The sequence below is a fragment of the Crinia signifera genome, chromosome 6 (assembly GCF_055691185.1).
Source record: "Crinia signifera chromosome 6, ASM5569118v1, whole genome shotgun sequence".
Taxonomy (NCBI): Eukaryota; Metazoa; Chordata; class Amphibia; order Anura; family Myobatrachidae; genus Crinia; species Crinia signifera.
Genome location: NC_139222.1, coordinates 17,169,374 through 17,196,364, shown reverse-complemented (window position 1 = coordinate 17,196,364; position 26,991 = coordinate 17,169,374). Strand labels below are relative to the sequence as shown.

Genomic DNA, 26,991 nt, shown 5'->3' with positions numbered 1-26,991 from the left:
ACCACCTATTATGCTTGCACTGTCTAGATGGAATTCCCAGCACAAGGTTCTACTGCTGCTCCGCTCTGTCAGTCCTATACAGACCCCCTGTATGTTACTGAGCCCACTTCTACCAACATATTAGGCCATCAACAAAACCGAGAAGAGAATGTGGACATACAGCATCATCCCTAGTGGCCCAGCGGTCGCTTATTTGGTCTCTGAGGTATCACCAGCGGTGGGTTCTGGCACTTATGTGACCGTCAGTTCTAGCGCAGTCACCTACCCCTAATCCCTCCCCTAGTGCCTGCCTTGTCTGCACATCTCTGAGCAACACTCACCAAATATCTGCGGCTCATTCCTCTCCCTATGGAAGGAAGCATCTGCCTTGGCTTCCTCATTGCTTTGTTACATTGCTTCCCATAGTGACTCCTAGATCCTAGATCCTCAGTACTTTTCATTATAGCACAGTGATTGTTAAAGTGCAGGAGAGAGGACTAGCGATTAGCGTGGGGTGGGGGGGGGGGTCAGGAGAGGAGTAGCGATGGGTGGGGGGGTCAGGAGAGGAGAATCGATGGGCGAGGGGGGCCAGGAGAGCAGTAGCAACGGGTCCATACAACTGCTGTCACTTTAATATACATGAATGTTTCCTTTTACCCAGCGATGTGAGGGGCTGGTGATTCTCAGTCAGATTGTCCTTATACAGACACTTGTGTTCCTCTATATCAGGGATGAGGAACCTTCGGTCCTGCAGCTGTTGTTAAACTACACATCCCAGCATGCCCTGCAACAGTTTTAGCTTGGCCAAATAGCAAAACAGTAGCAGGGCATGCTGGGATATGTATTTGAACAGCTGAAGGTTCCCCATCCTGGCTCTATACGGTCCCACTCCTCCATGGACAGATAGACAGTGACATCTTGACACTTTATAGGAACCTGACACACAAAGTGATACAGTCATCACCCAGACACATCCCCCGGTGTTACTGTATACTGTCCCATTACCAGCAGTCACCTCTCCGGTCACATTCCCCGGTGTTACTGTATAATGCCCCATTCCCAGCAGTCACCTCTCCGGTCACATCCCCCAGTGTTACTGTATAATGTCCCATTCCCAGCAATCACCTCTCCGGTCACATCCCCTGGTGTTACTGTATAATGTCCCATTACCAGGAGTCACCTCTCCCGTCACATCCCCCGGTGTTACTGTATAACGTCCCATTCCCAGCAGTCACCTCTCCTGTCACATCCCCCGGTGTTACTGTATAACGTCCCATTCCCAGCAGTCACCTCTCCGGTCACATCTCCCGGTGTTACTGTATAATGTCCCATTCCCAGCAGTCACCTCTCCGGTCACATCCCCCGGTGTTACTGTATAATGTCCCATTCCAAGCAGTCTCCTCTCGCGTCATATCCCCCGGTGTTACTGTATAATGCCCCATTCCCAGCAGTCACCTCTCCGGTCACATCCCCCGGTGTTACTGTATAATGTCCCATTCCAGCATTCACCTCTCCGGTCACATCCCCTGGTGTTACTGTATAATGCCCCATTCCCAGCAGTCACCTCTCTGGTCACATCCCCCGTGTGGGTTGGGATCATTTGGTCTATTGCATTATGGTAGAAAGTCATTAGGTCGAATCCATTAGGTCGACATGCTAAAAGGTCGACATGAATCTAGGTCGACATGGGAAAAGGTCGACATGATTCTAGGTCGAAAGGTCATTAGTTCGACAGGTCATTAGTTCGACAAGGTCATTAGTTCGACATTGTCTATGTCGACATTCACAAGGTCGACATGGGGTTTTTCACTGTTTTTTTACCTGAATGTCAACACAGTCGACATGGACACAGTTTAAAGTGCACTGCATCCCCTCGCATCGCTCGCTGCGCTCGCTATGCGTCGGGCACGGTGCCTCGCTACGCTCGGCACACTATTTTATTCTCCCACCACGCCCTAGTGGATGGTAGGGCATGAAATACCGCCTGTCGGCACATGTTGGCTCAAAAAACAGTGAAAAACTCCATGTCGAACTTGTGAAAGTCGACATAGACAATGTCGAACTAATGACCTTTTCGAACTAATGACCTGTCGAACTAGAATCATGTCGACCTTTTCCCATGTCGACCTAGAGTCATGTCGACCTTTTAGCATGTCGACCTAATGGATTCGACCTAATGACCTTCTACCATAATGCAGTAGACCAAATGACCGCATCCCCCCCGTGTTACTGTATAATGCCCCATTCCCAGTAGTCACATCCCCCGGTGTTACTGTATAATATACCATAGTGTTCCCTCTAGAAATTGTGCCGGGCAGGGCGCCAGGCCAGGGTAGCCGACGGCACACTTGTGGGCGGTCCCGGACCGCCGACGTCACTAAAGTGGGCGGACCGGGCCGCCGACATCACTAAAGTGGGCGGACCGGGCCGCCGACGTCACTAAAGTGGGCGGACCGGGCCGCCGACGTCACTAAAGTGGGCGGACCGGGCCGCCGACGTCACTAAAGTGGGCGGGCCCGCCCAGCGGCGTCACTTAAGTGGGCGGGCCCGCCCGGCAGCATCACTAAAGTGGGCGGGCCCGTCCGGCGGCGTCACTAAAGTGGGCGGGCCCGGCTGCCGACGTCACTAAAGTGGGCGGGCCCGGCCGAGCTGAAGATGCTGGGGGAAGGTGCCTTGATGCCGGGGAAGCGCCGGGCATCGCCGTCTAAGGCGGCGCTGGGCTTCCCCATGCAAGGAGTCGGGCAGGCACCAGGCTGTTTTAGCGGGGCGCTGCTAGAGGGGCAGGGCGCATTTTGCCCTTTAAAAAACAGGCAGGGCGCAGCGCCCCGCTAAAACAGCCTAGCGGGAACACTATACCATTCCCAGCAGTCACCTCTCCCGTCACATCCCCCGGTGTTACTGTATAATGCCCCATTACCAGCAGTCACCTCTCCGATCACATCCCCCAGAGTGTTATCCATAAACAAAATGCAGCCAGCAGGGCGGCATTAGGGTGGAGAGATTGTGAAGTGAGATTGTGAACGTGGCACCTAGAAGCGTGGATGTTTACTGCTATATCTGAGTGGAATCTTTTAAAATGACTTATATCCAAATGTATATGAGCCCCAAAGCAGTTAGTAAGAGCTACTAAACTTGGTAACGTGCTGGGAAATAGTGCTGATGATTCAATGTAAATGAATCTGACTCTCATTCCTTTTTACCAAAAAAATTTAACAGTGTAACGTGGGCTGGGTGGCATGAGGGAGATTGCTAGACTAATGAGGGAGAGAGGGAGATTGCTGCTACCGTATTTCAGCGAGTCTCCTGCAAAATGCAGGAGGGTAAGCAAGTATGCGCTGGGGGGGGGGGTCCCCTTATACCCTAGGGCAGTGGTTCCCAAACTGTGGCCCTTATTTTGATCTGGGCGGTACGGCCCGCGTGCGGCCGTACCGCCGATGTTTACACTCTGCACATGCGCAGAGGTCACTCTGCGCATGTGCAGGGGAATTCTCCGAACATAAAATGTAGACGCCGCAAAGGGGGCGTATAGGGGCGTGAGGGGCTTAATAGCCTCATTACCCTATGTATACGCCCAGCGTTTCATGGGCGTTCCCATGCAAACGCGGGGCGTATGCATGGTAATGAGGCTATGACGCCAGTGATGGGGGCGGAAAGCTGACATCGCCGGATGTCAGCTCTCCGCCCAAATACAAGCTTTCACACGGACGATTGTCCGTGTGCTCTAAGCTTGCGTGAGCGGGGGGAGCGTGCGGCCCTGCCTTCGATGGTCATCGACCATCGAATGCAGGGGGCAGCTCCCACCATGGTGGAGGCGTACGCCCCACCATTTTCATGCGGATCGGCAGCCGTCCGTGTACGGACGGCCGTGCCGATCCGTCTTGTAGGCGGGGATTCGTCTGGTGCGGTCGGAGCCGCATATGCGGCTCCGGCCGCACCAACCAGAATAAGGGCCTGTGTGCCGTGGCTCCCTGGCGTGCCTCGGGACACTTGCAGGGGTGCCTTGGATTGGTGGTCAAGGACCAATTCAAATTATTTATGGTCAATATAAAAGCAAAAACATTGGTGGGCTTTCAATAATAAAATATGTGGACAAAGAGAAGCTAATCCCTTCCCCCTCATCCATAAATCATAACCTTTGTATGACATAAAATAATTTTTAATCACTTAATTATATATATATATATATTTTAATTTCTGAATAAGAAACATTTGGCCTAGGGGTGCCGTGAAAGAAATTCTGATGCTTTAGGGTGCCGTGATTTGAAAAAGTTTGGGAACCACTGCCCTAGGGCCAAGCATGTCCAAACTATGGCCCTCCAGGTGTTGTGAAACTACGAGTCCCATCATGCCTTGCCAGTTTTTCTATTATGGAATTCTAAAACTATGTAAAGGCATGCTGGGATGTGTAGTTTCAAAACAACTGGAGGGCCACAGTTTGGACATGCCTGTCGGGGGAAGGGCTGCAGCCAGGATAGGGCAGGACACACACTGCTGGTAACAAGCCTATGCGGCATAGGGTGGGACAGGGCCCCAGGCACTGTATTGGTATATACAGCTATTATGTCCCCCCTCAGCCACAGCCCCACAGCACACGTGTAAGGCCGGGAGGCAGCGTCTCCCCAGCAGCAGCTCCCGAGTCTCATTGTGTATCTGTCACACGCTATTTGCCATCTTTCATTCCCTGTCTATGGAGACACTCACCCGTCGGCCGCCGCCGTCCGCTACCACACACTTCCAGGTTATGCGTTCCGTGCTTCCGGGTTATGCGTTCCACCCATTTTTCGGAATTTGCGTTCCAGCATACTTCCTGGTTAGGCTTTCCCCGTATTCTGCCGTCGCTCTGCGTTCCACACCCGTCACCGTGCAGCCCCGCCCCCTCCTCTCTTCCGGGGCGTCATGCAGCAGGGACAGGGGAAGCGGTGAGAGCGGCAGCGGGTTCCCGGGTGAGTGGTGTCCCGGTGCCTATGATCACTCTGCAGCAGTGCACAGTGCAGCATGCCATGTATTCCCTATCGCACTGTCTATTGCTGCGCAGTAACACTTCTCATATGGTGCAAAGGTCAGATCCCACTCTGTGGCCATCTCTTATGTGATGTAGCTGGGGAGTAGTGCTCAGCTCTGTATACGGAATGTATAGAAATATAGATGTATTTAGATAAGATATGGATATGTATATGGAGTTAAATCTGGGAAATACACAGATGACTGGGGGTCAGATTAACAGTGTTGGCATCCCCTGAACCCCCAGCAGCTTGACTCTAATCCTCTCCTCCCAGTGCCTATCCCCTGTACCCGCCCAGGGCCATTTTAAGAATATAATGGGCCCCTGGGCAAAATAATTTGAGGGCCCCCTCCCCTCACAGCAGCGGCGGGTGGAGGGGTCCGTCCAGGAATCGGCGACTCAGACCTTGATGTAGTGCTGTTTGCCGCCGGTTGGGAAGCGTTGCAGATTTTGGAAAGACTGGCTGGGCGCTGATTGGCTGAGCGTCCGGCCTCTTATCCCGCACCCTCCTCTGTCACTACAGCGGCCTCTTATCCCGCACCCTCCTCTTTCACTACAGCGGCCTCTTATCCTGCACCCTCCTTTGTCACTACAGCGGCCTCTTATCCTGCACCCTCCTCTGTCACTACAGCGGCCTCTTATCCCGCACCCTCCTCTGTCACTACAGCGGCCTCTTATCCTGCACCCTCCTCTGTCACTACAGCAGCCTCTTATCCCGCACCCTCCTCTGTCACTACAGCGGCCTCTTATCCTGCACCCTCCTCTGTCACTACAGCGACCTCTTATCCCGCACCCTCCTCTGTCACTACAGCGGCCTCTTATCCTACGCCCTCCTCTGTCACTACAGCAGCCTCTTATCCCGCACCCTCCTCTGTCACTACAGCGGCCTCTTATCCCGCACCCTCCTCTGTCACTACAGCGGCCTCTTATCCTACGCCCTCCTCTGTCACTACAGCAGCCTCTTATCCCGCACCCTCCTCTGTCACTACAGCGGCCTCTTATCCCGCACCCTCCTCTGTCACTACAGCGGCCTCTTATCCTGCACCCTCCTCTGTCACTACAGCGGCCTCTTATCCTGCACCCTCCTCTGTCACTTCAGCAGCCTCTTATACCGCTCCCTCCTCTGTCACTACAGCAGCCTCTTATCCCGCACCCTCCTCTGTCACTACAGCAGCCTCTTAGCTTCCATCCTCCTCTGTCACTACAGCGGCCTCTTATCCTATACCCTCCTCTGTCACTACAGCGGCCTCTTATCCTGCACCCTCCTCTGTCACTACAGCGGCCTCTTATCCCGCACCCTCCTCTGTCACTACAGCTGCCTCTTATCCCGCACCCTCCTCTGTCACTACAGCGGCCTCTTATCCTGCACCCTCCTCTGTCACTACAGCGGCCTCTTATCCTGCACCCTCCTCTGTCACTACAGCGGCCTCTTATCCCGCACCCTCCTCTGTCACTACAGCGGCCTCTTATCATGCACCCTCCTCTGTCAGTACAGCAGCCTCTTATCCTACACCCTCCTCTGTCACTACAGCCGCCTCTTATCCTGCATCCATCAGCCCCTATTATACTCCTGCTCTCCCCCTCACATCATGTCACTGTGTGTTACCAGCCCAGAGATCTGACCAGTCTCCTCCCCGCACTCTCTGGTGTATCTCATACATCAGGAGCCATCAGCCCCTATTATACTCCTGCTCTCCCCTCACATCATGTCACTGTGTTACCAGCCCAGAGATCTGACCAGTCTCCTCCCCACACTCTCTGGTGTATCTCATACATCAGGAGCCATCAGCCCCTATTATACTCCTGCTCTCCCCCTCGCATCATGTCCTTGTGTGTTACCAGCCCAGAGATCTGACCAGTCTCCTCCCCACACTCTCTGGTGTATCTCATACATCAGGAGCCATCAGCCCCTATTATACTCCTGCTCTCCCCCTCACATCATGTCACTGTGTGTTACCAGCCCAGAGATCTGACCAGTCTCCTCCCCACACTCTCTGATATAATATCTATATCACCGCGCTGAAATGTTCCAAAAAAAGCAGTGCCTCCCCTGTCATTGATTAAAATAATACAAAGAAGATACTTCTGACACATATTCTTTCATATGTATCGTCCTTATATTAATGTAATAATTTTTATTGCTGCATAGCACGTTTAAATGAATTTCGGTATCACCAAAAGTGGTGCCTCTATTTGCCCATTAGAATAGCTGAAAGCAGGATGTGGGCAGGGACATGCAGAGGGCTGTAAAGCCCATTAAAAAAAACTATTAGAAGCGGCACCTTCAGTGACAGAGGAGTGCCTTCAGCCAATATGAAAGCAAGCCCCTGTCACTGAAGCTAATGTGATTGGGCCAGGTCTGGCTATGACAAGTGCGTCCTTCTCTGGCTGCCGGCGTGGGAGGACTCCCGGGGCCAATCGCACACCCTCAGAGACCCTGCGCCAGGGATGGGGGTACCTGTTGCAGCTCCCAGGCACCGGATCCGGTATGTGCTACTCTGCACTCGAGGTACCGCAAGGCAGGAGCTTTGCTGCTCAATCTGGCGAGGCTCTGGCACTACTTGCCACGTTGCTGGACTGTTGGCTCAGCCTCTGCTGTCAGGGCCGGAGCTGGTTCCCTTCCTGTCTGCTCCTGGACTAGCGGCTAGCTGTGGAAGCTGTCTCCACCTGCCGCTTATTGCATCCTCCAGGACCCCTCAGCTCCCCGCTAAGTGCCTTCTCCAGCCCCCACTCCCTGAGCCCTGCTGCCACAGCTTGTCCTCCCCGTACCTGCTCCCGGATAATGCTATCTCTCGGGGTCTCCTAGCTGCCAGCTTCTCTGCCCTGGCACTCGCCACCTCTACCAGTGCCAGGCACTCATGCCCCTTCTGGGTAGGCTTCTCGGCGAGTACCCTGTAACTTCACCCCAGCCATTACAAGCTGGATGCCCTGTTGGAGTGTGATTGCCTTATAATGATACTAATAGGACCTGGGGACCCCCTTCCCCCCCACATATGTACAGGGGAAGCGGTCATCTATTAGAATGAACTTAGGTCTACAGTCATTAGGTCGACCCCACTAGGTCGACTGGCAGAAAGGTCGACCTGACTTAAGGTCGACATGGGCCAAGGTCGACATGACTTAAGGTCGAATTTGCATAAAGGTCGACATGAGGAAGGTCGACTGGTCATAACGTCGACATGAGGTTTTTCACTGTTTCTTTGAGCCGACATGTGCCGACAGGCGGTATTTCATGCCCTACCATCCACTAGGGCGTGGAGGAGGTTATTAAAGCTGTGGCGAGCGAAGCGAGGGTCCGATTCTCATTGCCAACTGTGTCCATGTCGACTGTGTCGACATTCGGATCAAAAAACAGTGAAAAACCCATGTCGACCTTTATGCAAATTCGACCTTAAGTCATGTCGACCTTGGCCCATGTCGACCTTAAGTCAGGTCGACCTTCCTGCCAGTCGACCTAGTGGGGTCGACCTAATGACTGTAGACCTAAGTTCATTCTGACAGATGTACCGCTTCCATGTACAGTGTAGTACAATTTTCCGTGCCCACTGCACATGCACCCCTCCCTGGTGAATGTGCCGGTTACGTGGAATATGAGCTGAGAGCCCATGCCAGTACTGCCCGGTGACATTTGCAGTTGCCCGTTATTTTTCAGTGTGTGCTCATGTACTGTACAGTAGATATAAATGGTCAGGTGTGTGCAATATGTATGAATATTACTGTACAGGCGAGAGCGGTGGCGGCAGGACTTCCTGGCGGGTTTGCCTCACCAGCCACTCGCCTCACCGTACGTCACTGCAAAAAATAATAAATGATGCAATAAATCATTACCGGTTATTAATGGCTGACGCAAGATTCAAAAGGATTTGTCCAAAAAACGTTATTTTATATATAAATCTAGAAACCTATAAATCGCCCAATAAATGAAAACCCAAATGTAACCAAGCATGTGTGTGACCAGTAGTAACAACAACTGTAATGTTAATAAGAGCCGCGTCCTATAGGTAAGGTTAGAATAAGAACATGCTGGCGTCCCAGCGATAATCGCCAGCCTTTATAGTAGGTCTCCTCAGTGGCAGAGGGTGAATAATGCTAGCAGGAATGCAGGTACAGTACGCTCCGCGGGTTAGTAGTCACAGATGCAGCAGTCATTATTGTGCTAATACAGAGCTAGTTACCTGGGAGCGTAATCACATTGGTCACCAATATACCAGCCGGCTCCTGTCAGTAAGTTATGCAGGGAAGACGGTTAGTGTGCAGCCTGGCATCCTCTAAGCCAATCACACGATTACCAGTAACCTGTCAAAGTGGGAGAGTGTGATGATGTGTGTGCGGTGGTGAGTGGACGCGATATCCTGCGCCATTCAGGTTGTCTCGGTCCGGCATAGCAGCTACAGGGTCTGTTGGGGACTGTCGGTAAAGAACCATTGACATTAATCTACTTATTTAGGGTCAACCCAATTATAATTATATATGTGTATTTATGGAAAGAAAAATCTTTTTCTTCCTCGCTCTCCATGGCAGCCATTACTCTGGGTATTCCCTCTCTATCTCCAGGTTTAGACAGGTATATTTTAAACTCCTCCCACCTTGGGTATATGTCTGCCTCCTCCCCTTCCTCTCCAGTCTTTTCTCCTGTCTCTAGTTAGACTAGGTAGGATAAGGCTTGTTATTTTGTGTGTTCGTGCTCACCTCAGTATTTACAGCCAGACGTCCCTGCGTGGCCGGGCTGATATGGGTATTTTTACCCAGGGAGGAGAGGGTGCTCATCAGGCAGCGTCCTGCTCTGAGTTACCTGCAGGATGGCCGGCGGCACATGGCAGCAGTATGTGGACTCCGTCATCCTCCTGGAAGTCCGGTACGCGAGCGTCTGATGAAAGCCGGCTATCGGGTCAGGGCTGACGGACGCGTGCGTCGTGACAAGGCGGAAGTGACGCGAGGGTCCCTCCGCCGAAGGGAACAGTAGCTGGCAGCCGGAAGACGGGCTGAATCCACTTCAGCTAAGGGCGGAAGTGATCACACGGCGTCCGGAAGGACGCAATGCGCAGCTGCAGCCGGCAGGCGCTGGATTTAAAAGCCACTGAGACCTGAACGCTGTACTCACCAGAGCAGCGATACATGCAGCCATGGACCTGGAAACGGATCCTTCTCCCCTAATACCGGAAACTGCTATGGAGAGGTAAGACCTCACTGAGGTGCGATTCTGTAGCATATCTTTAGAGCAGTTAGTGATAGGTTTTCTCTCTACTCAAATTCTATAGTGTGTCTAAAGCCCCTGCGAAAAAGAAAGCAAAGACTAAGAATATCATGAGTAACTGCATGTCATGTGATATAGAGTTCACCCCGGAGAAAGGCATTAATCTCTGCAAACAATGCAGGCAAACTACAGTACCACCGGCTGTGGATCTAACCCAGCTATTACTGTGGATGAAGAGTTCGCTGGTCACTAAGGAGGACCTTAAGGAGATTCAGGGAACTAAGAGGTCCAGGGCCCAAGCTAGCCTGGAGGGTGATGCAGATTCGGATCAGCCCATACTAAATGTGGATGACACAGACACATCAGAACCAGAGTCTGGTGAAATACCTGAAAAAGAGAGGTCATTCAATTTAGATCTGGTAGAAAGCCTATTAAAATACATTTACAAGGCTATGGATTATAAGGAGAAGGAGGAGGAGGCACCTGATTCCTTATTCGAGGATAGAGCCTCTAAAAGCAGAAGTTTTCCTGTGCACAAGGTGCTTAAGGATTTGATGATGGATCAATGGCAGAATGTCGACAAAAAATTTAGTAATTACAAGAGAGTGGAGAGGATGTTCCCCTTTAAAGATGAGCTACTGGAGAAGTACTGCAAGCTGCCCAAGGTGGATGCAGCAGTATCCGAAGTGGTCTCGAAGACTACGATATTGTTAGAGGACGGAGCTAATTTAAGAGACAACATGGATAAGAAGGTGGAAATGGGCCTAAAGAAGTTGCATAATACTTCTACGGTCTCCCTAAAAGCAGGAGTCGCGATGGCCTCAACCGCAAGAGCGCTTAGAGTCTGGGGCACTAACATGGCGACAGATATAGATGAGAAGATATCACGGCAATACCTGATCAAAAATCTTAATATTATGATGAAGGCTATAGACTTCCTCTGCGAGGCGTCACTTGATGTGGTGGAGTACTCAGCCAAGTCCATGGCAGCGGGGATAGCAGCCAGAAGGGCCATATGGCTGCGAAGCTGGGCCGCAGACGCTAATTCGAAAAACCGGCTTATAGCCCTACCCTATGAGGGTAACCTATTGTTCGGGAGTAAGTTAGACTCCATTATTCATAGGATGTCAGGGGGAAAGTCTGCAAAACTACCGCAGGATAGAAGACAGAAGTTTCGAGGTCAATCTCCTAAGCAGCACTTCAGGGAGGCTAAAAGCTACAGACCTGGAAGACAGTATGGGAGGTTCAACTCTGGCAGTACAAGACAGTCCTTTCGCCAGTCCGCGAGAAGGGGCTACCGACGGTTCTGACAACTACTGCGTGGAAGAGGCTGTCGCGGTAGGAGGGAGACTGACCAAATTCGTGGACAGATGGAAGCTATCAACCCAGGACAGATGGGTTCTGTCAATTCTTACCCAGGGCTACAGCCTGGAGTTCTTAAGGATTCCGTTAGGAAGAAAACTCATAAAATCAAGAACGCCTACGACAACAGAAGAAATAAAAGCATTAGAGCTTATAATACAAGAAATGCTGGAATCAAGAGCAATAGAAAGAGTTCCTGTGGGCGAAAGGGGGAGAGGCTTCTACTCCAAGCTATTTCTAGTGAAGAAATCGTCAGGCAAGTACCGTGCAATACTAGATCTAAGGGATCTGAACCTAAACATGCAAGCAAAAAAGTTCCATATGGATACTCTACAGGTCATCCTCCTAGGAATAAACCGCACGGACTTCATGTGTTCGATAGATCTGAAGGATGCTTACTTCCATGTTCCGATAGCTGTAAGAGATCGAAAGTTCCTCAGATTGATGGTTCTAAAACAACACCTCCAATTCCGGTGTCTCCCATTCGGGTTATCAGCCTCCCCAAGAGTGTTCACGAAGATACTAACAAGTCTTATAGCATTCATAAGAATACAGGGGGTTGCAATATGGTCCTACCTGGACGATTTACTCATTTGCGGAAGATCAGAAGAAGAAGTGAGACAAGCAGCCCAGACTACAATTACTATACTTCAGAACCACGGGTGGCTGATAAACGAAGTGAAAAGCCAACTAGAACCTTGTCAAATAATTCAATTCCTAGGGGTTACTATAGATACAGTAGAGCACGCGGTATACTTGTCAAAAGAAAGATGCGAAAGAATTCTGAACCTAGCTTTACAAATACAGTCCCAGAAGAAGACAACATTAAGGCAAATCCTCCGGATGCTGGGGATGATGTCATCCACCATAGGGGTGATACCCTGGGCGAGGTGGCATATGAGGATTCTGCAGAGAGAAGTAAGACCCCTCACGAGAAGAGAAGTAGATCTGGAGTACGAGGTAGAGCTCAGTCAGAGAAGCAGACGGTCACTAGATTGGTGGCTGGATCCTCAACTAAACCTGAGAAGTACATCGTTAAGTCAGCCCCTGTACCAGGTCATAACCACGGACGCAAGTGCGACAGGATGGGGGGCTCACTGTCAGGACGCAAGGTGCCAAGGCCTGTGGTCCCAAGAGGAGAGAGCAATGTCCTCAAACCAGAGGGAGATGAGAGCCGTAGTGAGGGCGCTAAGATTCTTTCAAGAACACATCAGAAACACCCATGTCAAGATCAGATCAGACAACATGACGGTGGTAGCATACGTGAACCGACAAGGAGGGACCAGGAGTGTAAGACTCTGGGAAGAGGTGTCCAACATTATACCGTGGGCAGAAAGAAACTTATGCTCCATATCCGCGCTTCATGTCCCAGGGAAGGAGAACGGCCTTGCGGACTTCCTAAGCAGAAGACAAGTGGTACCAGGCGAGTGGGAGTTAAACCAGGGAGTGTTTCTAGAAGTCACAAGGAGATTCGGTTACCCACAAATCGACCTCATGGCAGCAAGGCACAACAGAAAAGTGAAGAGGTTCATGTCAAGAGAAGAGGTGACAGGGACAGAAGGAGTAGACGTATTTGCACAAAGATGGAAGTTCAATCTCGGGTATGTGTTCCCCCCTTTCCCCATGATTGCAAGAATTCTGAGAAAGATCAGGGAGGAGAAGGCCTCAGTGATCATCATACTCCCTTTCTGGCCAAGAAGAAGTTGGTTCCCTACAGTTCTGAGGATGGCAGCCAAACAGCCTTGGAGACTACCTCTCATACCGAATCTTCTCCAGCAGGGACCAGTGGTACACCCAGACATCAAGACCCTGAGTCTGTCGGCATGGATGCTGAACGGTTAATCCTAGTGAGGAAAGGTTTATCCCACCAGGTGGCGCAATTCCTGCTGAAGGCAAGAAAGAGGGTCTCATCCAGAATTTACTATAGGGTATGGAGTAAGTTCACGGAGTGGTCAAAATCATATCCAGAGAGTATAAGGACTGGGATCCCCTGCGTGCTTCAATTTCTATACGAAGGATTCTCCAAGGGCCTGGCGGCGTCAACTCTGAGGGTGCAAATCTCAGCCCTGTCAGTCATGCTGGACAGCAGATTGTCTGATGACCCACTCATAAAGAAGTTCTATCAAGCAATTAAGAGAGAGCGTCCTAGAATTAAAGAACCAGTGGCCCCGTGGGACCTAAATTTGGTCCTTAATGCCCTCATGAGGGCCCCCTTCGAACCTCTGGAAGAAGTGCATATGAAGTTTGTTGCGTGGAAGGTAGTCTTCCTTACAGCAATTACGTCCGCACGTAGGGTGAGTGAGCTACAAGCCCTTTGGGCGGAGCAACCGTACCTGAACATCCTGCACGACAGGGTCGTACTCAGAACGAACTCTAAATTCCTTCCTAAAGTGGTTTCCAACACTGCTCTTAACCAGGAGATCATTCTACCAGCCTTTTGCCCAGAGCCAAGGACTGAGGAGGAGAAGAGATTGCACACGCTCGATATGCCTAGGGCTATTACCCTATACCTGAAGAGGACAGAAGGAAATAGAAAATCCAAGCAGCTATTCGTCCTACACTCAGGTGCAAGGAAAGGCGAAGCAGCCTCCAGAGTGACTATAGCGCGCTGGATAACAGAGACCATAGCGTTCACCTATAAAGACGGAGGTTTGGAGATTTCCAAGGAGCTGAGGGCACACTCTACCAGGGCCATATCTACATCTTGGGCCAACAAGGCGAGACTCTCAGCAAAGGATATCTGTGCAGCAGCCACGTGGAGTTCTCTACATACTTTTGTTAAACATTATAATGTTAACGTATCTTCTACCCATTTTGGGAAGGTGGTGCTAGAGCATGCTGTAATGCAATAATTCAATATATATATATATACTTAAGCATCATCTTGGTTATGTCTGTTTATTACTGATCCCCCCCATATTTTTATGCTTTGGTACATCCCAGAGTAATGGCTGCCATGGAGAGCGAGGAAGAAAGGATTCAATTATACTTACGATAATTCCGTTTCTTCTGAGCTTCTCCATGGCAGCCTATAGATTTCCCTCCCTGTTTATGATATATATTAGAGACACTCGAAAGACTGGAGAGGAAGGGGAGGAGGCAGACATATACCCAAGGTGGGAGGAGTTTAAAATATACCTGTCTAAACCTGGAGATAGAGAGGGAATACCCAGAGTAATGGCTGCCATGGAGAAGCTCAGAAGAAACGGAATTATCGTAAGTATAATTGAATCCTTTTTTTATTTTTTATTACATTACTGATTTAAGCTTCTCTTATTCAGTGTCATCACCTGTGACAGCAGCGCCTCTGTATGTGATAGGGTTATTACATTGTCACCTGTTCGTGTTTGACAGCTGACAGGATTTATTGGTAGTGTATCTCTCTCCAGTTTATCACTGTCCAAGACTTAGTATATCTGCCCTATTATCTGATAGTTACATATATACCATGTCCTCAGTCACTGCGTGTCTTCTACAGATGGGCCGAGTAACAGAGATACCCCACAGAGATGTCCCCGTCCTCTGTATTCCCAGGATAATCACATATACACAATGTCCTCAGTCACTGTGTCTCTCCTACAGATGGGGCCAGTAACAGAGATGCCCCAGATAGATGTCCCCGTCCTCTGTATTCCCAGGATAATCACATATATATACCATGTCCTCGGTCACTGCGTGTCTCCTACAGATGGGCCCAGTAACATAGGTACCCCAGAGAGATGTCCCCGTCCTCTGTATTCCCAGGATAATCACATATATACCATGTCCTCAGTCACTGCGTGTCTCCTACAGATGGGCCCAGTAACAGAGATACCCCAGAGAGATGTCCCCGTCCTCTGTATTCCCAGGATAATCACATATATACCATGTCCTCAGTCACTGCGTGTCTCCTACAGATGGGCCCAGTAACAAAGATACCCCAGAGAGATGTCCCCGTACTCTGTATTCCCAGGATAATCACATATATACCATGTCCTCAGTCACTGCGAGTCTCCTACAGATGGGCCCAGTAACAGGAATACCCCAGAGAGATGTCCCCGACCTCTGTATTCCCAGGATAATCACATATATACCATGTCCTCAGTCACTGTGTGTCTCCTACAGATGGGCCCAGTAACAGAGATCCGCCAGAGAGATGTCCCCGTCCTCTGTATTCCCAGGATAATCACATATCCACAATGTACTCAGTCACTGCGTGTCTCCTACAGATGGGCCCAGTAACAGAGATACCCCAGAGAGATGTCCCCGTCCTCTGTATTCCCAGGATAATCACATATATACAATGTCCTCAGTCACTGTGTGTCTCCTACAGATGGGCCCAGTAAAAGAGATCCGCCAGAGAAATGTCCCCGTCCTCTGTATTCCCAGGATAATCACATATATACCATGTCCTCAGTCACTGTGTGTCTCCTACAGATGGGCCCAGTAACAGAGATACCCCAGAGAGATGTCCGCGTCCTCTGTATTCCCAGTATAATCACATATACACCATGTCCTCAGTCACTGCGTGTCTCCTACAGATGGGGCCAGTAACAGAGATACCCCAGAGAGATGTCCCCGTCCTCTGTATTCCCAGGATAATCACATATATACCATGTCCTCAGTCACTGTGTGTCTCCTACAGATGGGCCCAGTAACGGAGATACCCTAGAGAGATGTCCGCGTCCTCTGTATTCCCAGTATAATCACATATATACCATGTCCTCAGTCACTGCGTGTCTCCTACAGATGGGCCCAGTAACAGAGATACCCCAGAGAGATGTCCCTGTCCTCTGTATTCCCAGGATAATCACATATATACAATGTCCTCAGTCACTGCGTGTCTCCTACAGATGGGCCAGTAACAGAGATACCCCAGAGAGATGTCCCCATCCTCTGTATTCCCAGGATAATCACATATATACCATGTCCTCAGTCACTGCGTGTCTCCTACAGATGGGCCTAGTAACAGGAATACCCCAGAGAGATGTCCCCGACCTCTGTATTCCCAGGATAATCACATATATACCATGTCCTCAGTCACTGTGTGTCTCCTACAGATGGGCCCAGTAACAGAGATCCGTCAGAGAGATGTCCCCGTCCTCTGTATTCCCAGGATAATCACATATCCACAATGTACTCAGTCACTGCGTGTCTCCTACAGATGGGCCCAGTAACAGAGATACCCCAGAGAGATGTCCCCGTCCTCTGTATTCCCAGGATAATCACATATATACAATGTCCTCAGTCACTGTGTGTCTCCTACAGATGGGCCCAGTAACAGAGATCCGCCAGAGAAATGTCCCCGTCCTCTGTATTCCCAGGATAATCACATATATACCATGTCCTCAGTCACTGTGTGTCTCCTACAGATGGGCCCAGTAACAGAGATACCCCAGAAAGATGTCCGCGTCCTCTGTATTCCCAGTATAATCACATATACACCATGTCCTCAGTCACTGCGTGTCTCCTACAGATGGGGCCAGTAACAGAGATACCCCAGAGAGATGTCCCCGTCCTCTGTATTCCCAGGATAATCACATATATACCATGTCCTCAGTCACTGTGTGTCTCCTACAGATGGGCCCAGTAACAGAGATACCCCAGAGAGATGTCCGCGTCCTCTGTATTCCCAGTATAAGCACATATACACCATGTCCTCAGTCACTGTGTGTCTCCTACAGATGGGCCCAGTAACAGGAATACCCCAGAGAGATGTCCCCGTCCTCTGTATTCCCAGGATAATCACATATATACCATGTCCTCAGTCACTGTGTGTCTCCTACAGATGGGCCCAGTAACAGAGATACCCCAGAGAGATGTCCGCGTCCTCTGTATTCCCAGTATAATCACATATACACCATGTCCTCAGTCACTATGTGTCTCCTACAGATGGGCCCAGTAACAGGAATACCCCAGAGAGATGTCCCCGTCCTCTGTATTCCCAGGATAATCACATATATACCATGTCCTTAGTCACTGTGTGTCTCCTACAGATGGGCCCAGTAACAGAGATCCCCCAGAGAGATGTTCCCGTCCTCTGTATTCCCAGGATAATCACATATATACCATGTCCTCAGTCACTGCGTGTCTCCTACAGATGGGCCAGTAACAGGAATACCCCAGAGTGATGTCCCCGTCCTCTGTATTCTCAGGATAATCACATATATTAATGTCCTCAGTCACTGTGTGTCTCCTACAGATGGGCCCAGTAACAGAGATACCCCAGAGAAATGTCCCCGTCCTCTGTATTCCCAGGATAATCATATATATACCATGTCCTCAGTCACTGCGTGTCTCCTACAGATGGGCACAGTAACAGTGATACCCCAGAGAGATGTCCCCGTCCTCTGTATTCCCAGGATAATCACATATATACCATGTACTCAGTCACTGCGTGTCTCCTACAGATGTGCCCAGTAACAGAGATACCCCAGAGAGATGTCCCCGTCCTCTGTATTCCCAGGATAATCACATGTATACCATGTTCTCAGTCACTGCGTGTCTCCTTCATGATCTGTAGAGAAGCTGTGTGTGTCTCATACAGATGGGGCAGGCCTCATCCTGGCTGGCGAATCGCCAGAACGTCCCCGCTGGCGATCCGCCAGCAGCCTCGCCAGCCATCAGACTGAGACGCGCGTGCGTCTTACGGGCACCTCAATCTCCGTCAGCGGGGACCCCGAGTTACCGCCGACAAAACGGCGGGGACCCGGGGGAGCAGCTGGAAGCAACGTCAGAAGGGGACGCGCACGCATCTCGTGCGCACGCGTCCCCTTCTGACAGTCGATATGGCGATGGCGGCTGGCGTCGCCATCGCCATCCCCTGCCAAGATGGGACCTGCCCCCATCTGTACACTAATATGTCACTAACGTCCTTGATGGGATACTGGGAATGGTCTTAAGACATTGGGTATTAGAGGGTATCCGCAGGAGACAGGCACATCTATAACTTTGAAGCTGGGTGTACTGGCTCCTCCCCTCTGATTCCTCACCCAGGAACCAGTTTAGAAAAATGTGCCCTCAGGAGAGGATGCACACGGCTGGAGCTCCAGAGAGTTTGTCTTCAGTTTATTTTCTTTTATTATTTTGGGGTTACTGTGTTGGACTTCACAGTATCCCTGCTTCGAGGGAGTCAGTTGAGGAGGGTTCAGCTGCAGGCCTCTTAAGGTACCGAGCTGTCCCTGCTGCAGGACCACTGTCCTGAGTGGGTGTTTGTACTCACGGGCATTGCGCTGCAGTGATACTCACCCCCAGCATGCCGCACACTCCTGACACAGTCCGAAGACGTCTGTGGTGAGTAGAAACCAGGGTCCCCACAGTGGGGTACCCCGGCTCATCGTGCGGCAAGATGGCGGCGGCGGCAGACGCGGTACCCTGCACAGGGGCTGCGCAGACCCCCCCGTCACAGACTGGCTGCGGGTGACAGTCCCTGGGCTACCAGGGCAGATCCCACCACACAACGCTGTTCAGTGTAAGGGCGCCATTAAAACTGACAGCCAGCGCCAGTATAAAGATCAGTGAAGCCCCTGCGCCATCACAGGGGGCGGGGCTTCGGCGGAGCGAGGCCAGAGCTCTGAGCGCGCATACACTACTTCCTGCTTCTCCCTGGGCGCCATTACTGCCTCCAGATCACTCCTCAGCGGTGAGGTGTTGGACAGAGGAAATCTGCAGAAAACAGCAAGTGTATTTAGCGCTAAAATCGCTTAATTGATCACACTGTTCTGTGTTTATGCGTGTTACCAACTCCTAAATAGGAGTTCAGGTTGTACAGGGTGTGCTGGTCTCCTCAGTGTAATCTGAGCGCTCCCCCACGGGCTTGTTAAGCTACACACTTCCAGTGATAGAGCTCACACATATATAGCTGCTATACACTGCACATTGATATATATATATATTTCATTGTGATTGTGGTGTGTTTGTGGAAAAAGGTTATTTATTCCTTCAACATGGTGAGGAAATTAACCTGTCTCATTTGCAGCACCAAGTTTGTGCCTAAGTCCACCTCACAGATTACCTGTGAAGAGTGCATGTCCACTCAAACAGGGGTTTCACCCCAGATCAGTGGTACTCCTCAGTCAGACTCGCAAGAGCCTGAGTGGGCTGCAGGCATTAAAACCATGCTGCAGGCAGTGTCAACTCAATTGGCTGCAAATACAGTGCAGACCAAACAGGTGCAGCAGGACTTATCAGTTCTAGCCGCACGGGTGGATAATATGAATCCCACCATGGGCCAGTCACGGAAGCGTGCTGCGACCGCCATGTTGCCTGATTCAGATGATGATCTGCAGGCGGGTGACGACACGGATGATAACGTGGACGACGGGGCTCTGATCCCTGATTCACAATCATCCCTCAGGGGCCCGGAACCTCTTATTATAGCAATAAGAGAAGTTTTAGACCTTCCCTTAGCAGACATGCAGGAAGGTGACCCGTTTTTTGGGTCCCAAAGGAAACAGCAAATTGTTTATCCTGAACAAGTTGATCTTACATAGTTACATAGTTTCATAGTAGGTAAGGCTGAAAAAAGACTTGCGTCCATCTAGTTCAACCTGGTATAGATATCCATTGCTGATTTGGTAGGTTCTGGTATTTTACAGACAAATTATATTTCTTATTTGTACCCATGGATGTTTTTCTCCAGTAAATGTTTGTCTTGATGAGACGTTTAAGGAGGCTTGGAAACAACCTGAAAGGCGTTTCCAACTGTCTAAAAGGTTTAAGTCCAACTTTCCCTTTGATCCCGTCACTAGAGGGGTGTGGGAAGAGCCTCCGGTTGTGGATGCATCAGTGTCCAGACTGTCCAAGAAGGTGGTTCTCCCCATTCCAGGGGCAGCAACACTGAAGGATAGTACAGACAAAAAACTGGATACTACCCTTAAGTCCATGTACACAGTGAGTGGGGCGTCTCAGAGACCTGTCCTCGCCAGTTGTTGGATGGCAAAGTCCATTTATACATGGGCTTCTCAAATCCAGGAAGGCATGCTGGCCGATATGTCACTGGCGCAAGTTGGAGAGAGACTTCGCCATATCCAGGATACTGCAAAGATCCTATGTGACACTCAAAAGGAGCTATAAATGCTCGCTCTTCCGCAATGGCGGTTTCGGGCCGCAGGGCCCTCTGGTTAAGACAATGGGTAGCTGATCCAGAGTCCAAACGTAGTGTGGAAAATTTGCCTTTTAAGGGAGAAAAGTTGTTTGGTAGTGAACTTGACGACCTTATATCCAAGGCTACAGCCGGCAAGTCGACTTTTCTGCCGACGGCTTCCACTCACGCTAAACGTCCCTTTCAGGGGCATACGTCCCAGTCCTTTCAGGCTTTTCAGTCCTTTCGGCCTTCCAGGCCCAGGCAGAGGGCGAGAGGCTCCAGCTCGGCCGCCAGAGGGGGCCGTGGTAGGTTCAGAAAGCCCGCCAACACAGGATCTCAGGATCGTGCCGCTACTGCCTCCGCCTCTAAGCCTGCAGCATGACTCGGGTTCCGACCCTGGAGTCACTTGCGAGGTGAAGGATCGCCTGTCAGCTTTCAGCCAAGTGTGGTCAGTCTCTCACCTGGATTCCTGGGTGAGAGATCTTATTACCAACGGCTACATGTTGGAATTCGAAAGGCCTCCCCCTCACAGGTTCTTCAAATCAGGTCTGCCAGCCCTACAGGCAGATCGGGTGAACCTGCAACAGGCAATACAACGGCTACTGACGTCACGGGTTATTGCACCTGTCCCATTGGAGGAACAAGGAAGGGGTTACTACTCCAACCTGTTCCTCGTGCCGAAGCCGGACGGCTCGGTACGCCCCATTTTAAATTTAAAGTCACTAAACCCTTTTTTAAGGGTTCACAAATTCAAGATGGAGTCCCTCAGGGCAGTAATAGCAAGCCTGGAGGAGGGAGAGTTCTTAGCATCGTTGGATGTGAAGGACGCCTATCTCCACATACCAATTTGGGGTCCACATCAGGCTTTCCTGAGGTTTGCGTTGAAAGATCTGCACTTTCAATTCAGAGCGCTGCCATTCGGCCTGTCGTCAGCACCGCGTGTGTTCACAAAGGTGATGGCAGAAATGATGGCACTGCTCAGGAGGTCGGGTGTCAACATTATCCCCTACCTGGACGATTTGCTGATCAAAGCAAGGTCGGAACAGGTCCTGCTGCAGGATATAGCAAGAACCAGACAGGTTTTATCCGAGCATGGGTGGATCCTAAATATCCCCAAGTCCTCTCTGACGCCGTCGCGTCGTATCCTCTTTCTGGGAATGTTCCTGGAGACAGAGTTGAAAAGGATTTTCCTCCCTCGGGAGAAGATGGAAGCCATACAATCCCTGGTGATGGTGATTTTGGCAAAACCTCAGGTGTCGTTTCACCAATGCATCCAGTTATTGGGCAGGATGGTGGCCACCTTCGAGGCCATTCAGTTCGGACGCTTTCACACCAGGGTGTTCCAACTGGATCTGTTGTCAAAATGGTCGGGCTCTCATCTCCTGATGTACAAGAGGATTTCTCTGTCGCATCAGTCCCGGCAGTCCCTTCTATGGTGGACTCAGGAGTCGAACCTGCTTGCAGGTCGGAGATTTGGCATCCAGGACTGGGTGCGACTCACGACGGATGCGAGTCTGCTGGGATGGGGTGCTGTGACCATAGACAGAACCTTTCAAGGTCAGTGGACTCGGTGGGAAGCGAGACTCCACATCAATATCCTGGAGCTGAGAGCTGTATACTATGCAGTGTTACAGGCCCAGGATCTCCTCCAAGGTCTGGGCGCTCCAGATACAGTCCGACAATGCCACAACTGTGGCCTACATAAATCGCCAGGGAGGCACGAGAAGCAGGACTTGCATGAAAGAAGCTTCCAAGATCCTGACTTGGGCGGAAATGTACGTGGTGGCTCTGTCGGCCATTATTATCCCGAGTGTGGACAATTGGGAGGCGGACTTTCTGAGCCGTCACGCCCTCCACCCCGGGGAATGGAGCCTGAATTCACAGGTTTTTGCAGAAATTGTTGACCGATGGGGCCAGCCATCGATAGATCTGATGGCTTCCCGGTTAAACCACAAGGTTCCCAAGTATTGCACAAGGACCAGGGATCCATGTGCAGTGGCTGTAGACGCCCTGACAATTCCATGGGTGTTTCCCATGGTGTACCTGTTTCCACCCATACCACTGCTGACAAGGGTACTCAAAAGGGTACGAAGTCAGGGAGTGGAAGCCATTCTGGTGGCTCCGGACTGGCCAAGAAGGGCTTGGTTCGCGGATCTGCAAAGCCTGCTGATCGAAGATCCGTGGCCCCTGCCTCTAAGGAGAGATCTACCCACACAGGGCCCTTGCGTCTTCCAAGATTTAGGGCGGCTACATTTGTCGGCATGGAGGCTGAGCGGCAAATCTTAGCTCAGAAAGGTCTGCACTCATCAGTTATCACCACGATGATTCAGGCCAGAAAGCCGGTAACAAACACCCACTACTACAAGATCTGGAGGAAATACGTGGGTTGGTGTGAGGAGCAGAAGGTCCCCCCAGCAAAGTTTAACCTGAACAGGTTGTTGTGCTTCTTACAAGCGGGATTGGATTTGGGTCTCCGTCTGGGCTCATTAAAAGTCCAGATTTCGGCCTTGTCCATATTCTTCCAAAGAAAATTGGCTGTCATCCCGGAAGTACAAACCTTTCTTCAGGGAGTGCTTCACATCCAGCCTCCCTTTGTACCTCCTACACCTCCTTGGAGTTTGGACGTCGTCCTAAACTTCCTTCAATCCTCCTGGTTTGAACCTTTGGAGTCAATAGAATTGCGGTATATTACCTGGAAGGCGGTGGTCCTTTTGGCCCTAGCCTCGGCTAGGAGAGTGTCTGAATTGGGAGCTCTTTCCTGTAAGAGTCCCTATCTAATTTTTCACTCAGACAGAGCGGAGTTGAGAACAAACCCGCGATTTCTCCTTAAGGTGATTTCTTCTTTTCACCTTAATCAGCCAATTGTAGTCCCGTCTGCGTCTAGTTCACCGGATATTCCGGTTTCCCTGGATGTGGTGCGTGTCTTGCGTGTTTACGTCCAGAGGACTTCAAGAATCAGGAAGACAGACTATTCATCCTGTATGACGCACAAAAGAAGGGACACCCTGCGTCTAAGCAATCCATTGCTAGATGGATTAGGACTACAATCCAGCAAGCCTATGTGACGGCAGGCCTGCCAACACCTTCTGTTTTAAAGGCTCATTCCACCAGATCGGTGGGCGCATCCTGGGCGGCTGCTCGGGGTGTGTCAGCTCTGCAGCTCTGTAGAGCTGCTACATGGTCGGGGCAACACACCTTTGTAAAATTTTACAAGTTTGATGCCTTGGCCAAAGAGGATACCCAGTTTGGGCAGGCAGTACTGCAGCAGTCTCCGCACGTACCCTCCCTTTCTGGAAGCTTTGGGACATCCCCAATGTCTTAAGACCATTCCCAGTATCCCATAGGACGTTAGTGAAAATAGGAATTTAATACCTACCGGTAATTCCTTTTCACGTAGTCCTTATGGGATACTGGGCGCCCGCCCTGTGCGGGGGTCTGGCTGCAGCTTTGTTTCTGCTTATTAAAGTTCAGAAGTTCATTTTATTGTCTTCTGGTTCTAAGGTCTAGTTCAGTGACCTTTGTTAAAGAAAATCCACCTAGTTAGTGGTATTATAGTTGTTTATTATTTTGATGAATGCGGGTGTGCTGGCATGAATCTCACCACACAATTCACACTTATGTTTACATAGGTGACATATAAGTTATTCCTCTCATATGTACATTCTCCTTCGGGCACAGTTTTTCCATTAACTGGTTCCTGGGTGGGGAATCAGAGGGGAGGAGCCAGTACACCCAGCTTCAAAGTTATAGATGTACCTGTCTCCTGCGGATACCCTCTAATACCCAATGTCTTAAGACCATTCCCAGTATCCCATAAGGACTACGTGAAAAGTAATTACCGGTAGGTATTAAATTCCTATTTTACTGTTGTTATTTAGGGTCGAGGCATGACTGATATTAAGGTAGAAGATACAGAGGGAGAAGAGACGTATGTGACTGATATCAAGGTAGAAGATACAGAGGGAGAAGAAGAGACGGATGTGACTGATATCAAGGTAGAAGATACAGAGGGAGAAGAGACGGATGTGACTGATATCAAGGTAGAAGATACAGAGGGAGAAGAAGCGACGGATGTGACGGATATTAAGGTAGAAGAAGAGATTGAGGTTAGGGGTCACCAGCAGTGTAAGGAGGAGGAAATCCCTACAGATATCAGCACAGGTCAGTAATGGTCACTTATTACAGAGCGTCACATATTCTCCTTGTTCTGTCACTACAGCAGCCTCTTATCCCGCACCCTCCTCTGTCACTACAGCAGCCTCTTATCCCGCACCCTCCTCTGTCACTACAGCAGCCTCTTATCCCGCACCCTCCTCTGTCACTACAGCGGCCTCTTATCCTGCACCCTCCTCTGTCACTACAGCAGCCTCTTATCCCGCACCCTCCTCTGTCACTACAGCAGCCTCTTATCCCGCACCCTCCTCTGTCACTACAGCGGCCTCTTATCCCGCACCCTCCTCTGTCACTCCAGCAGCCTCTTATCCTGCACCCTCCTCTGTCACTACAGCGGCCTCTTATCCTACACCCTCCTCTGTCACTACAGCAGCCTCTTATCCCGCACCCTCCTCTGTCACTACAGCGGCCTCTTATCCCGCACCCTCCTCTGTCACTACAGCGGCCTCTTATCCCGCACCCTCCTCTGTCACTACAGCGGCCTCTTATCCTGCACCCTCCTCTGTCACTACAGCGGCCTCTTATCCTGCACCCTCCTCTGTCACTACAGCAGCCTCTTATCCCGCACCCTCCTCTGTCACTACAGCAGCCTCTTATCCCGCACCCTCCTCTGTCACTACAGCAGCCTCTTATCCCGCACCCTCCTCTGTCACTACAGCGGCCTCTTATCCCGCACCCTCCTCTGTCACTACAGCGGCCTCTTATCCCGCACCCTCCTCTGTCACTACAGCGGCCTCTTATCCTGCACCCTCCTCTGTCACTACAGCGGCCTCTTATCCTACACCCTCCTCTGTCACTACAGCGGCCTCTTATCCTGCACCCTCCTCTGTCACTACAGCGGCCTCTTATCCTGCACCCTCCTCTGTCACTACAGCAGATTCTTATCCCGCACCCTCCTCTGTCACTACAGCGGCCTCTTATCCCGCACCCTCCTCTGTCACTACAGCGGCCTCTTATCCTGCACCCTCCTCTGTCACTACAGCGGCCTCTTATCCTACACCCTCCTCTGTCACTACAGCGGCCTCTTATCCTGCACCCTCCTCTGTCACTACAGCGGCCTCTTATCCTACACCCTCCTCTGTCACTACAGCGGCCTCTTATCCCGCACCCTCCTCTGTCACTACAGCGGCCTCTTATCCTACACCCTCCTCTGTCACTACAGCGGCCTCTTATCCTGCACCCTCCTCTGTCACTACAGCGGCCCCTTATCCTGCACCCTCCTCTGTCACTACAGCAGCCTCTTATCCTGCACCCTCCTCTGTCACTACAGCAGCCTCTTATCCTGCACCCTCCTCTGTCACTACAGCAGCCTCTTATCCTGCACCCTCCTCTGTCACTACAGCAGCCTCTTATCCTGCACCCTCCTCTGTCACTACAGCGGCCTCTTATCCCGCACCCTCCTCTGTCACTACAGCGGCCTCTTATCCTGCACCCTCCTCTGTCAGTACAGCAGCCTCTTATACTGCACCCTCCTCTGTCACTACAGCGGCCTCTTATCCCACACCCTCCTCTGTCACTACAGCAGCCTCTTATCCCACACCCTCCTCTGTCACTACAGCAGCCTCTTATCCCGCACCCTCCTCTGTCACTACAGCGGCCTCTTATCCCGCACCCTCCTCTGTCACTACAGCGGCCTCTTATCCCGCACCCTCCTCTGTCACTACAGCGGCCTCTTATCCCGCACCCTCCTCTGTCACTACAGCAGCCTCTTATCCTGCACCCTCCTCTGTCAGTACAGCAGCCTCTTATACTGCACCCTCCTCTGTCACTACAGCGGCCTCTTATCCCACACCCTCCTCTGTCACTACAGCAGCCTCTTATCCCGCACCCTCCTCTGTCACTACAGCGGCCTCTTATCCTGCACCCTCCTCTGTCACTACAGTGGCCTCTTATCCTGCACCCTCCTCTGTCACTACAGCAGCCTCTTATCCCGCACCCTCCTCTGTCACTACAGCGGCCTCTTATCCCGCACCAACCTCTGTCAGTACAGACTAGGGATGCAAATCCCGGGGCATTTTTTGAATCCCGGGAATCAGGATTGAAAAATGCTCAATCCCGGCCTCTCTAATATAAAAAACAAATTAACCCGCCCCCTAAACTGCCCACCCTGCACATGTCATAAATGCCTACCCACCCCCAACTCCAGACAATCCCGGGATTCAAATCCCGCCGATTTTAGGCCAAAATTATTGGCCTCCCTAGTACAGACTAATGAGG

The 26,991-nt window shown here is 50.9% G+C and overlaps 2 protein-coding genes across 5 annotated transcripts in view; both read left to right on the top strand.

The window, feature by feature from the left end:
• LOC146010005 (uncharacterized) overlaps positions 1 to 26,991 on the top strand; it is a 730,148-nt gene that overhangs the window by 342,116 nt on the left and 361,041 nt on the right. The window lies entirely within an intron of this gene.
• The window catches only part of LOC146010062 (uncharacterized), a 35,161-nt gene continuing 12,882 nt past the window's right edge, over positions 4,713 to 26,991 (top strand). For both annotated transcript variants that reach the window (XM_083150925.1, XM_083150924.1), the window contains exons 1-2: positions 4,713 to 4,922; positions 24,480 to 24,762. In XM_083150925.1, coding sequence (XP_083007051.1) covers positions 4,743 to 4,922; positions 24,480 to 24,762 — 463 coding nt within the window. In that variant the 5' untranslated portion in view covers positions 4,713 to 4,742. The remainder of the gene's footprint in view (positions 4,923 to 24,479; positions 24,763 to 26,991) is intronic.